A 13,687-nucleotide genomic window follows, 5' to 3' on the forward strand; every position below is an offset into this window, starting at 1 on the left:
GCAGTCTCTGAAAATAATTGTCTAAGTTTCCTAGTTAGGTGACAGAACTGCTTTATTGATTAGCAGCTTCATGTTAGGTGATTAAATGCCTAACACGGGCTGGCTGACTTTTATCGTTAGACTGCCTGCTTCTTGTCTCAAGTAACTGCTGCTAATCTAGTGCATCTGGGTTTGAGCAAAACACCAGCAGCACAGTCTTTGCTGAATATTAGTAGTCTCCAAATACAGCCTGGATGGATTTGGGAAAACATCTTGGGATATTGTATCTCCAGTATTCAAGATTCTTTGGAAATCAGCATGACTGGTCATACACGATAGTGGACTTTCTCATATTTTGTGCTTGTTTTCCCTTTGCAAGTGAGATAAGGATGTAGTTTCCAGCACTTCTCAGCCTCGCAGGATTTCACTTGAAATTGCAGTATCCCAGCACGAGCTTTAGGTACGGGTAGTGCTGCTGAAGCTGAAGTATTTTAGAGCTTTTTTTTTTTTTTTTGGTGTGAATTTTGCTTTCACTTTATTTTGCAAGCATGTTATGGATACGAAAACAAGAACAATTTGTTAGAGTTTTACTCCCCACCCTGAAATTTGATCGAAGACTGCGAAAGACTTATTGAGATAAAAAACACATTCGTGTCTTGAAAAAGTAGATTTATTATTAACCCTGTCTGTGTTCAAGAGTAAAGTAATCGAGCAGCAGCATGTTAATAGGAAAAATATTTCATTGCTGACAGGGTACAACTTTTGAATTATTCCCTCAGGAAAAAGGTTTTATAAATATATACTTGTTTCACTCCATTAGTCTTAAGTACATTATGGGTTATAACTGCAAATGCATTTTTAATGTTATGCTTTAAATTAAAATACATCTTTGTATGTTTTAGAAATATATCAGTAATGTACAAAAATAATGGTACTGTGTATGTATATTTTCAGAGGCTTATTATTTTTACATATTTCAATGTTTTTATATTTAAAGCACTGTTTAAAAGCAGTTTAAGCCTGTAAATCAATTATTTATTAATTTGAAAAGTTGGGATTTTTTGTCTACATATTGTCTTAAATTTGTCTTATTTTACTAGTTATTTTTAGTAACTTTTACCAGTGGAGAAAGTACTCTGTGTATAGGTCTTTGTTGTTTTGAGTTTCGGTGGAGCTTTTTTGAGAAAATCTGAAATTCTGAAACTATGCTCTTAGACTGTAAGTTTTTGCATGTTACTTACCTATTCCTGAATCTCTATAATACTAGTTCCGTGGAATTATTTTGTGTAAATAAACAGTTCTAGGGTATGGCAGTGCAAGAATGGCATAAATAGGTATTCAGTAAAGAAGCAGCAATGACATAGGATGAGGAAGGAGAAATTATTTTTAAAAACGTAGCTGTAACAGAGTACTTAACTGCAGATGTCAAGACCCTAGTGCCAGTGTTGCTGGTTTATTTTTCAAGCTCATTTGGGGATTTTGTTCCTTTATGTTTTAATTTGTTTATTCTAGTCTCTGTTTATGAACATGGTTTAACTGACGCTTTCCATTGTAAAACCCTTTTTACAGTTGTAGACTCATCTAAAAGGTTGCATGCCAGTGGTCTATTCCATACTGAATTTTAAGGGGAATTTAAAAATTCAGTCATTTTTTGAGAACATGGACGTTCTTCTTTTTTTCTCCCCAATTCATGCATTTTTGCAGCTTTAAAAACATTTACCAAATTGTAGACCTATCACTTTCATTCAATAATTGTTATTTGCAAGCTACCTTTATGCATTCCCGGCATCTCATCTGTGCTCCGTCGCAGTACATCTCAGTAGAGCCGCATTTGCAGCGCAGTGCAGCAGAGGGCAGAAGGACCACGGCCGTGGCCATGGCCGGCTGTGGTGGACATAGCCGGTGGCTTGGAATTTACCAAATTTCGGAACAGATAGGAGGGGTGAAAGAGACAGAAAGCAAAAGGTTTATGTGTGGGGAGGATGGGGTTGTGAGGATGTAGCGTAGTATTGAGGGGCATGAGGGGAAGCAGGGATTGAAGTACACAACCTACAGAGAAGACACCAAAGCCAGGAGCAGAAGGAGACTGAAGATGGAAGATGGCAACAGAAGTGAGAGGGAAGAAAGGCAGCGAAGAGTAGGTAGCTGGTGAGGAGGGAAGGTTAGCAGGTAGGAGACAAGGCAGAAGACAGATGAGAGGACCTTGCTGCAGCAGGAACTTGTTGGGGAGGATGCTGTTATAGATGCATGAATCAGGTCGTCACGGGGTTGCAATTACCAGGAGGAAGAGCAGCGAAGTCATTCGGACCCAGAAGCTGAAGCTGGGGAAGGAAGAAAGGAGAGGAGGGAGCAGTGGGGACAAGAGCAGAAATGTCTCTGAGTGCTTGGACACACACCTCTGCATGCTGGAGCTGACATTTGTTCCTGCCTGAATGTTTCTCCATCACTGAGCAATTAGCTGTGAAACACAGAGGCAGAGCATGCTGTGTTTTGTGCAGCAGGCCAGCTCACACAGGGGGGACCTGCTTCTTGGTGTTACTGCCGACTCCATTAATGAAAACTGGAGAGCTCTCTGCCGCAGGGCCCAGCTTACTGCTGGCACTTGGCGAGGCAGTCTGCTTTGTGAATTTGTTGTTCTTGTTGCAATTTTGAAGTCTGTAAAGAGGCAAGGAATGATGCTAAAAATAAAACTGAAAAATGTGAAGTTAAGCTCTCCAAAATTGCAGAATTGCAGTAGCTAATGCAACCACAAACTGCCTTGTGTGGTTATGCATGTGACAATAGTAACCTGTTTAAAAACAGGCTTGTGCATATGATCATGTAGATGGGAAGCTATTAAAGATTTTATGGGTTATAAAGAGTGGCACAAAAAAAAAGAGTCAAAAATAATAAACTGTTTGATTAAATATTTTTTTTCTTGCTAGAAGCATGCTTTGTTTGGGCATCTGTCGGATGCCTGTATGCTAGTAAGAATAGTCATCTAATAGTAGTGTTACAGAGACGTACCTTCTAAAATAAGATAGTGAAGATATATTGCCTAAAGTCTAGATAATAAATAAAATATGTTTTCTGAAGACATGGAACCTATCAAGAGTGCAGAAGGTATTGGCGATAAGTATTTAGCTTTAATGATAAAGAAGGTTTTTTACTCAGTGGCTTTTAAATGATTATTAAAGTGTTTGTAGGAATGCTTTCAGGAGAGTGAGTGAAGAGTTGTTGCATAACAAAACTAACTCTGGGACATAATAATTTTAAGACTTGAAAATAAAAAATCACTTGTGAATTCGAAAAGCAGTATTATTAAACTGTTCCACTAATATTTCAAATGAGCAAGCTTCTGTGCCTAAGTGAGGGTGAAAAATGCCTGGAGTGCGGATGTAGGTATAAACTTCAGTGAGAGGCGACTGTATATCCCTCAAGGTATAAAACCGTCTCTGAAGTGATAGTTTAGATTTTGGTTTGGTGGGGGGTTTGTTTGTTCACATGTTTAAAGGTATTGTAAACTAAATGGCAGAATCCTCTGCTTTTTCTCAGATAAGATTAAAAAATACCTCTTGGTTATTTCAGATCAAGCTTTTATATACTTAGTGTTATTGCAAGAAAGCAATTAGAAACAGTTGTCATTCTCATTTCTAATGACACTATTGCATTTTTGTTACTACACTGTGGCAATGCCCAAAGGGATGAAATAATGCCAAGGTTCAGAGCTCACAGGTATTAGATATTCTCTTTCAAACTAGCACGGAAATGCTTCAACTTGTTCCTGCTGTATCAGTCTCACATTTATCCTTCTGTTAGATCTATTCTGGCCTTCCTCATTCTTCTGTGTCCTTCCCAATATCACCTGCACCCTTCCTCTTTGTAAAGAAAATTGCACTCTGAATTGCACTGCCTGATAATCTTCCTCTTGCAATTCCTGCCTCCTTTTCCTTCTTGGAGCACATCAGTCTCTATCACAGACAACTGCCACTGAAGTTGGTAGATTTTTGCTACCAGATCATCCTTCTACAGCTGTAATATATCAAGTCAAACTGTGGTTTCCTTAGCTTTCCATAATTACTTATATACTCTCTGTGGTCTTATACTCTGCCGCCTTTTCTGCCAAACCCTCCCCTGCTTGACCCAATGGGCTCATGGTTTCCAGACTGCTGTAATTCATGGGTATATTCTTGACGTACACGCTATGTAAGTTTGTCCCGAGTGAAATGGAAGATTGCAACCTCGTATCTGCTGTTGGCACTGTTTGCTCTGTTTGTGTGGCTGTTTTGCCCCGTAGTCTATTACCCTTTACCAGCTCCTGTGTCTCTCCGTCTGTACAATACCTTTTGTCACAATATTGATCAACTACTTGGTAGATTCTTGAGTGTGGTTGACTGTTCTGTCCTTAACTATAGCAAAGTGCCTATTTTGTGGAGTATTCTCTCTTGTGTCATCATTAGCCGTAGTCCTGTGTGTTTGTTATGGAGACAGGGGGAAGAGGAGGGCGATGCACTGGGGTCTGTTCTTGGAAGATGACTGGGCAAACTCAAAAACAGCTGGAGTGCACAACCGATTCTGAGGTGCAATTCGTGAAAAAGCAGAGGTCCAAATAAATGCATTGCTATGTGGGTTTGTTTTTATATTATTAGGCTATATTATTTTCAAATTGGTATAAGTTAATTTGACTCATAATACAGGTTTTATATTTGCTTCACCAAACTATTGCGCAATAAAATTCATGCATGTAGAAGTGATCATTCATAGGTATTTCTCTCTTTGAGAGATTACACATTTCTTTCTATTCCTGTTCTTCCAGGTGACTTGGATTATTACTGGCTGGATCCTGCCACGTGGCACAGCAGGGAGACATCCCCTATTAGTTCGGTAAGAAATAGGGAAAAAGAGGTCCATGAATATGAATTTAAATGTTTGCTGATTTTTTCTGTTTAACATAGATTTTTTTGGTAAAAAAATATTCTATACAAATTAAATGAAAATTTGGTTCAGTGGATCATGGAAATTTCAGAAAGAAGTTTTCATCTAAATATGTACTAGTAAAATTGTCCGAATTTTAACTTCAATTTAATTATTTTATAGATATGATACTAGATTTCACTGTACACTGCAAAAGCAGCTTTGAGTGTGATGGGGCTCTGGGAGAGATTAGTGACTTTTTCTATTGACTTGGAGTGGGAAAGGATTATTTGGATTTTTCCTATATAGTGAACCCATGTTAGAGCTGTATGACATGTATATAATTCTTAAGAACAGAATTTATGGATGTGCTTTTCAGAGTCATGGAATTTAAAAGTAAATGATTAGTTTTATTACCTAAGGTATGTTTTAAATGTATAATTGTATTGAACTTTGAATTGTATTATAATTCTATATGCACACTTAGTGCTGAGATTTTTTTACAGTAGGCATAAATATTTAATGAAGCCAGAGTCCAAAAGATATAATAACGGAAAGCTCAGGTGCGATATGTAACACTTCTGAAGGATGTTTCTGTCTACTGTAACATAATGACCCAAAAATTGTATTGGTTTATAAATGTGCCTTTAAATAAAGGAAGATGGTTGCACTTCTTTAATTCCACTGCTTGTTTTTTTTATTAACAGCATCCAGTAACGTGGCAGCCTTCTAAAGAGGGGGATCGCTTAATTGGGCGTGTTATTCTTAACAAGAGAACAACCATGCCAAAAGAATCAGGTGCATTATTGGGGCTAAAAGTAAGTGCTACATGGCTTATGCGGTAAATGAAAGAAACTTCCACTGACCTTAGACCTAGAGGTTTAACACATTAAATCGGAGGACTTTCCAATTATATGGTTGTTTGTCAAAAATATATTCCTTATTTTTAGTAAGTTTTGAATGTTATACAGGTAAGTTATCTTTCTATGCAGTCTTCCACTTATCCATGGCATAGGGGCTGAAGCGTTTTGATTAACAAGTGTGTGTTTTTTCAGATTTCTGTCTGCAATACATACACTGCACATTGCACTGCACTAACGGAGCCCTGCCTTTTCTAGCTCCGTTGTTTGCATTTCAGTCAAGTAATTCGTCTCATAATCCACATACATAAATGTCATCCAGATACAAATGTTTACGAGGTCAGTGTTTAAAATCCACACAACCATTTGGAAAGAGAAGTTTTGTAGAATGATACTGAACATCTACACAAAAATTCGCGAAAAAAACCCCCAAGTTTTAAAGCATAACTGAGATTGTATTTGATGTAATTGCAGTTAATCTGGTGCCCCATGTATATTTTTAACTATATGGACCTTCGAAGATGACTGAGAGAATTTGAGTGTCTTTCTCCCTCCACTGAGAACAACAGAAATAATGCAAAATATGAAACATTCCCATCCATTTAGAACTGAGTCTACCTCAAAGGGCACTGACACTGAACTGCTTCTTGCGTATAGTTGTCTGATAGGTCAGTCCGTCACATGTGATGGAGATGTGGGTAGTCGGGTCTACTTGTCTTGGTGGGAATTAAATCAAGAAAGAATCCGGTGAACTTGATAATGGCATGTCCTGGGTAAGAGCGATTTATCCACCTTGAAGTGAGATAGTGTGGCATGGGAATACAGAAGATGAGAACAGCTTCACTCTACTAAATGTCTAGTAGTCTGCAGGACAAGGCAGAATTTTGCTGGCAGCAAGCAATTTTTTTAATATGTGATAAAAAGGCTGGTCCTAGTAGGAAATGTAGATTTAGAGAACTTCTCTTTGATTTTTCAAGTTTCATTTTTGTGTGATGTGAACAAAGGCCCCCACTTAGAAATTTAACGCATTATCTTGTGACAACCTTGTTGGCAGGTACGCTTCTGGATCTTCTTGGATATATATCTGTATTAAATCTCCTACTAGTTGTTGTGGTTGCAACACAGGGAAATAAAACCTAATGAGCCACTGTTTAGTTTTGTTAAAAAACTCTTCCCTAGATATTGCTGACAAAAAAACCTGACTAAAGAGAATAAGACAGAGAATAATAGCACATCAGCAAGACTACGTTTTCTTGTTCTATATTTTATTAAAAATCTACTCTCTTGAGGGCACCTTTTTTTTTTCTGATTTTCCTGAACTCCTTATCATGCAGTTATTTTCAAAGCTAGCTCTCTTCAGTTCTGTATAACAGAAACCAGAAGTTGCTGATTTGTCATGTCATATGTTTGGATGAAAAGGCCTGGGTTTTAGCATTAACAATGTTCTTGTCAACTGTTTGCCCATGTTTCATAGTGGTGTATTTGCTAGGTTTTTAATTGTTGTACCAGTTTGGGATTTTCATGTGTTTGCTTTGATGTGCACATGCAATTTAAACTTAAGAACATGAGAGACATCTATTTGCAAAAGTACATTTTCTTTGTTATTTGTTAATAAATGTTCTTTCTGCAACAGGTTGAGATACTTATCAAACTGCATAAGATTGATTAGTCAAACACATTAAAAGGAATATAAATTTTATTCATGCTATGTCAGCTTTACTTCTCTTCAACTAGATCTGGCCTTTTTGTATCTTCAACTTTGTCTTTATGCCTTTGTAAAGCCCAAATTGATAACAGATTTGCTTATGCATATTTTAACTTTAATTTTAAAAAATAATGCGAAAACTGATCTGTCTTTATATTTATGCTTGATCTGGTGTCTGGTTTGTGGCTTAGAAACTCACAAATTTGTGATTAACCAGGTTGTTGGGGGAAAAATGACAGAATTGGGACGACTCGGTGCCTTCATTACCAAAGTGAAGAAAGGTAGCTTGGCTGATGTGGTTGGGCATCTCAGAGCAGGTAAATCGATCAGTTGCATACAAAATAGATTGTCTTTTAATTATGGCTTTTTGTAATGCAGCTGTTAATGTAAATTAACATTGATCATGTAATATGCTAATATTTTTAATATACAAGACAATATTGTAAAGTCGTTATGGAATGCCACAGTTGCCTACATTTCTAATGTATTATTAACTCCTATTGCTTGGCTGTGTGAGCAAAATACGAGACAATCCTGATCAGTGCTGGTGTCAGGGCTGAGTGTTACTGGTAAATTTTTGCTTGCTAGCTCAGGAGCTGCTTGTTACACTCTACAGAATCAATGCAAACCTTTTTAAAAATTGTTTCATTATGGCAAACACAACTCACTTTCCTTTTTTTTTTGCTTTACTTGCACTATAGTGTCACCTGAAGGATGATTCAGTATGTACACAATGGACTTTATTAGTGCTTCTTTAATGTGAATTGTCCCCCAAAAAAACAAACCAAAACAAAAACACCCCAAGAAAATTATCTTAAAATATTTCATTTATGTAAAATGTGTATACATATATGTGTGGTTTATATATTCCAAATAAGTGGCTGTGCTGTTGGCATTTTTCAAGCTTCTAAGCGAAGCAAGAACTATACACAGCAGTTGGTTTCCAAAAGTACTTCTTAGTAGTTTATATTTTTACCATGGCTCTAAGCAATACTTTCCAACTGTTGTCTTAGCAAACCAAAGTCTATGCAATGCCTTCTTAGGAATCCAGAAGTTCCAATGACAACTTGTATGAATTTAGGATAATTGCATGAAGCAAATAGTCATAAAGAAGCAGAAAAGATAAGTCTCTAAAAATGTCCTACTTTGTTTTGACATTGGTTAATTTTTTTTAATCCAAGTTAATATACGTGGAGCTGATAGCACAAGTTATTATAGTTGCTTATAGATTTTAACCGCAGATTATAATTACAGAAAATAAGTTTATCTCCACTAGTCTTGAAGTATTTAGGCTGACATATTAATATTACTTTTCTAATGTCTGGTCGAGGTTGTTTTTTAAGTCAAAGCTATTTTTAATTTCTCAAAATTTTTTTTGAGCCAAAATGATTTCACAGAAAAGTACATTGTTTTGTACCGGCTTTCAATGAATGAAAGTCTATTCATCCTATTGTATTGGACTAAAAAACACACAAAAAGCCATGGATGACTCCTTGATGTTAGGAAAAGTCTTTATGGAAAACCTCCAAAATTTGGCTAGCTGATAAATCTTTGAGTAATTGTACAAAACTCATAAATTTTAACGAAGGCAAATCTGAAGTCTTGCATCAGGAACAGAATAAGCCAGTACAACAGTAAGCACTAGGAGCCAATCAGCCAGAAAGCAGCTTGGCAGAGAAGTGTCTGGAGGTGCTGGAGGACAGTAAGTTGAACGTGACTAAATAACTTTCGCATCATGTTTTCTATTCTGTCTCCGCTGACATCCTCAGGAGACAGTGACTCACTCTTTGCTTTTATTTTTGGTTCGTTTGAGATATACAGTGAAGACTGCCCTTTACTTTGTAGAGAAATCAAATTGCACAGTATATAAATTGTAATAAAATGTCATGATTTTAAAAGGCTTAACAGCAGGTATTTATAGTTGTGATTTTGGAAGATTAACCTGTTTTATTTTGCTAGTTAAAAAGGATCCTTTAAAAAGACTCTTCCATTTCATAGCACAATAACAGGTCCTGTATTTTTCTGAAAATACATAACATGTTTGCACAAGTGGTTTCTTTAATATGTTTTCCATGTACAAATTGCAGTTGTGTTCTGAGAAAGGAGCCTTGATAGTGTCTCAAAAACCTTTTTTGGGTTTCAGCACAGCTCTTTGATCGATTTTGGGCAATATTACTTGGTTATATAGATTTCATAAATGTTTCGCACTTTGTAAAAGAATGTGGAAATGAGATAAACTTCTCTTTAAATTCAAGGGGATGAAGTTCTAGAATGGAATGGTAAACCCTTGCCTGGAGCTACAAACGAAGAAGTTTACAACATTATTTTAGAATCAAAATCAGAACCTCAAGTTGAAATTATTGTTTCAAGGCCTATTGGGTAAGGCTACAGACTTACTTCTTAAGCACAGTTATTACTTCTACTAATGGGAATTTTAAAAGGACTATTTGTGAGTTCATTATTTTTTATCTCTTAATAATGGAATATGATTCACTTTCTATTCCTGCAGTGATATATATTTATATATAATTGTTGTTCCCTGTATAGTCAAAGTACTAACAAGGTTTTTGCTAAGTGACAAGGGAAATTGGTGGATTGAGTGTACCTGTGCATGAGAAAAATCTGGTTTTCAAACTTTGAGCTTGACTAAATCAGAATAACTTGTATGAGTCTTCATGAGTAGAAGGAAGCATCAGCACACATTTAGCATTGCAGGATTTTAATAAGTCCATGCTAGTAGGTTTTAAACAGGCCTCCTTTAATGAGCCAAAAAAAAGGAAATCCCCAAACTCTTAGTTCAAAACACTGTATTTAGCCTTAAATGATACTATCACTAAAATAAAAAGTGGAAACAAAAAATTAATTAAGCATTAATGTGTTGTATTTATAATATTAATTCTTATTTACTATAAATCCAAGTTTGAGGTTTTGTGATAACAATTCTTATATTCTTGATTTCCCAAATAAGCCTTAGAAAGTTCATAAAATGTACTTGAGTTTATAAGACAAGTGGGGTTGGCCCTGCATTTGTCACAATTGATTTACTGATATTCTGCACTCCTTCGCTGAACACGACTCTATTGGGACTGTTTTGAGCGAAGTCTTACAGGATTGAATAGGAATTGTAAAATGTAAATTCACATTTATATTGCGGAACGGAGTCACATGATGAACAATAAAAAGTGACTCTTGGGTAGTTTGAAAAAAATATTTAAAAGATTTAAATGTCTGTAGTTTGCCACCTGCCCAGATTTCATATACACTCACTGTAAGTCTCTAAATACCACTATCCTGTAGGCAGATGATAAACTGTTTCCTCCTTATGAATGCATGATTATTTCATTTTGAATTTGCTAGTTCTAATTATTATTATAATTTTTATCTTTCTCAAATACAATAAATTTTCTGTTTTAGAAACAAAAAACACCATTAATTTTCCTTCTGACTAAACCATTCTTTTACATTTATTTCGTGTCAGCTTTTGATTTTAATTTTGTCTACACCGTGCAAGTGTAGGTATATTTTGCAAATTAGTTCTCCCTTTTTAATGACAATCACAATTAAGAGTACTTAAATAAAGTTAACATTAGGTGCTAATTACAGTTGTGAGTTTGACCTTCTAATGGAAAGCGAAAGCTTGATGCAATAATAGTGGTTGTTAAAGGCTAAAATTACCATCCAGGTGGAGACTGTTGGGAAGCAGAAACGTTATTTTACGTTCTTTAGTCAGATAACTTAGGAGACATTCCTGGCTGAAAATTGCAAATTCAGTCCTATGTCTTTGTAATTAAAAATAAAGTGCCATAAGGAGATTTTTGGAAGTCTGTTTTCTATGCTTAAATCAGTGGAAAAGAAGTATGTTGATAGTGGACGTGACTTGAACTCCATGTCTCAATTGAAGAAAACCTGAAAATTGATTTGTACAAATGATGTAAATGGAGAGTGCTAGATTAATATTTTAAATAATGAGCTTTGGATATATTTATTGCTATCAGTATATTTGCAAATGTCAACATATCCTTAAACTTTTAAGATAACTTCATTATTATACCAATTGAACTACTATAGCTTATGAATTTGATAAATCTAATAACTTCCAAATAAGAAGTACAAGGTGACCAGATTCCAGTGACATATTATTGGAGAAAAATTGAGAGAAAATATCACCACTGTTGGAACAGAGGCATAGAACATGAAGTGCATTCAAAATCAAAGAATGTTTCTGAATCTGAGCAGTAGATTTTACAAATAAAAGTGCACCCAGAGATAGTACCAATAAAAGGTGAAGTTCTGCTTTGGATTACCCATGCATTTTTTTTTCCAGACATAGGCAAAAATGGAGCACATCAGGTTGTGCTTTTATTTTGAGATAAATGGAGTATTAGCACAGGGGTTTTTACATACTATAAGAAGACTTTTCCTGTAGATTTGTGTCCTGATTGATTTTTTTGTTGTTACTTGAGTTTAGTTTAGTTTGTTTGTTTTTTGAGAAGAGCAAATAAATATCCTATAGTGACTAGAGCATCTAACTTCAAAATGTAAAGCTATTTCCTTTTTCCAGCAGCAATGAGTCGAAGTCCTGTTGTTTCGTATCAGATTGAGATTTACCTGTCTGTCATCTTAAAAGAAGAAAAAATATCAGACATTGCAAAAGGAAGGAAATCCTGATATTAGTTAACAAAAGAGAGTATACTTCACAGGATTTTCTTTTTTTTTTTTATTAATTATAATCTGTGTAAATTGTGTTACACGATGGGAAACAATTTGCAGCATTAACAGATTACTTCCCCACCCCTCCCCGCCCCCAAGCTTCTCCTTCTCTTGTTATCCAAACTTGGAGATTGTTTCAAATTCATGAGCGGGAATTTTATTTAATCCAACAAATCTAGTATGTCAAAGTTTGTGTCTACTTTAGGTGCTGAGTCAGCAAAGTTGAAGCTGCTTCATCCAGCATTCAGTGGCAACGCATTACACGTACAATTCCTGAGAGGAAACAGGTTCCCGAAAGACCTGATAAATGATATTTTGTCTGCATAATTTAAGTGTTTTCATCTCTCAGTATTAATAATGCAAATAATGTGCCAGCACTTTTAATGGCCTTGATTTTAAAAGTCCTAGCATATTAGGTCTAAAAAGCCCAAATACGACCCAGTTTGGCTTAAGTGAATAATGAGAGGACTGAAAGCCCATGCATTAGACTGCCCGCAAATAAGGCTGCTAGTTACAAAATTGATGTCTAAACAATTTTCCCAGTCCTGTAAATTTGGATTTCTGTGTCTACCAGCAAATGTAATTTTGAGTAATGGGTAATTGTAGGATGTTTATTAGAGAAAAATGTGAAACATGTAACACTATTAGCAGATGAAGGCATAACAACAATAAACAGTATAACCACAATAGTACCGTGAAAACTCCATAGAAACTAATTGATGCTAATGCTAATGATTGCAACACAAGGTAGATAAGAAACCTATAAAAAGTAGAATTAATGGGTTGGCTTTCTAAATATGAGGGGAGGAATTACCTATGAATATGCATACAACGTGAGAGGTGCATAGAAAATCCTCTGGCAGAAAGCTTTTTGGAGAAGAAACCCGGCATGGTCACTAACTCACCACCTCTTGTGTTCTCGGGTGAGCTCTATGGGATAGTGCAGGTAAAACAAATGTTCTTCTCATTTGTCTCTATTTTCTTTGTCAGATGCCAGCTATCTTTGCGTGGATTTCCACAGATAATATTGCCAAAATTGTTGTTTCTCTGGTGTGCTTCAGCTCCTCTGTGCAGGAACTACTACTGTCCTCTAGGTCCTCACAAGGAGGTTGAACCTCCGTCATAAACCAGGCAGGACTGAATTCCAGAGAGTTGCTCAAGTAATGTAATTAGTGCAAACTGCAGACTGGTTTACAGGTTCTGATGGGATGGAATGGTTTTGGAAATGAGAGGATGAGCGCTGGGGACAGGTACTCAGACACTCTGAAAATTCTGTAGGTGTCCTGAATGATGCTTCTGTCCCTAGAGCAACCTAAAAAAAGTGTGGCTTACAACCACATCTGAATTTGGTTTGTCTTCAGTGATCAAGCTCTTGACTATAGCCCTCAGAGAAATCATAGCTGTTCCTGTGTTTTACAAAACAGTGATCCTCACAAACCATATATCTGCACAGAGTAGTCTCAAGTTATACTTTGGTTTAATTTATGTATTCGTGGAGGTGTGGGAGGATCAGACAGAAGATAATTGTATATAACATCAC

At 36.0% G+C, this 13,687-nt stretch overlaps 1 protein-coding gene across 1 annotated transcript in view; it reads left to right on the forward strand.

Annotated features, from left to right (window-relative positions):
- The window catches only part of LOC135986916 (regulating synaptic membrane exocytosis protein 1-like), a 170,808-nt gene that overhangs the window by 27,974 nt on the left and 129,147 nt on the right, over positions 1-13,687 (forward strand). The window contains exons 3-6 of the mRNA XM_065631472.1: positions 4,775-4,842; positions 5,580-5,690; positions 7,655-7,754; positions 9,693-9,816. Of these exons, the coding sequence (XP_065487544.1) occupies positions 4,775-4,842; positions 5,580-5,690; positions 7,655-7,754; positions 9,693-9,816 (403 nt within the window). The remainder of the gene's footprint in view (positions 1-4,774; positions 4,843-5,579; positions 5,691-7,654; positions 7,755-9,692; positions 9,817-13,687) is intronic.

This window comes from Caloenas nicobarica, chromosome 3 (assembly GCF_036013445.1).
Source record: "Caloenas nicobarica isolate bCalNic1 chromosome 3, bCalNic1.hap1, whole genome shotgun sequence".
Lineage (NCBI taxonomy): Eukaryota > Metazoa > Chordata > Aves > Columbiformes > Columbidae > Caloenas > Caloenas nicobarica.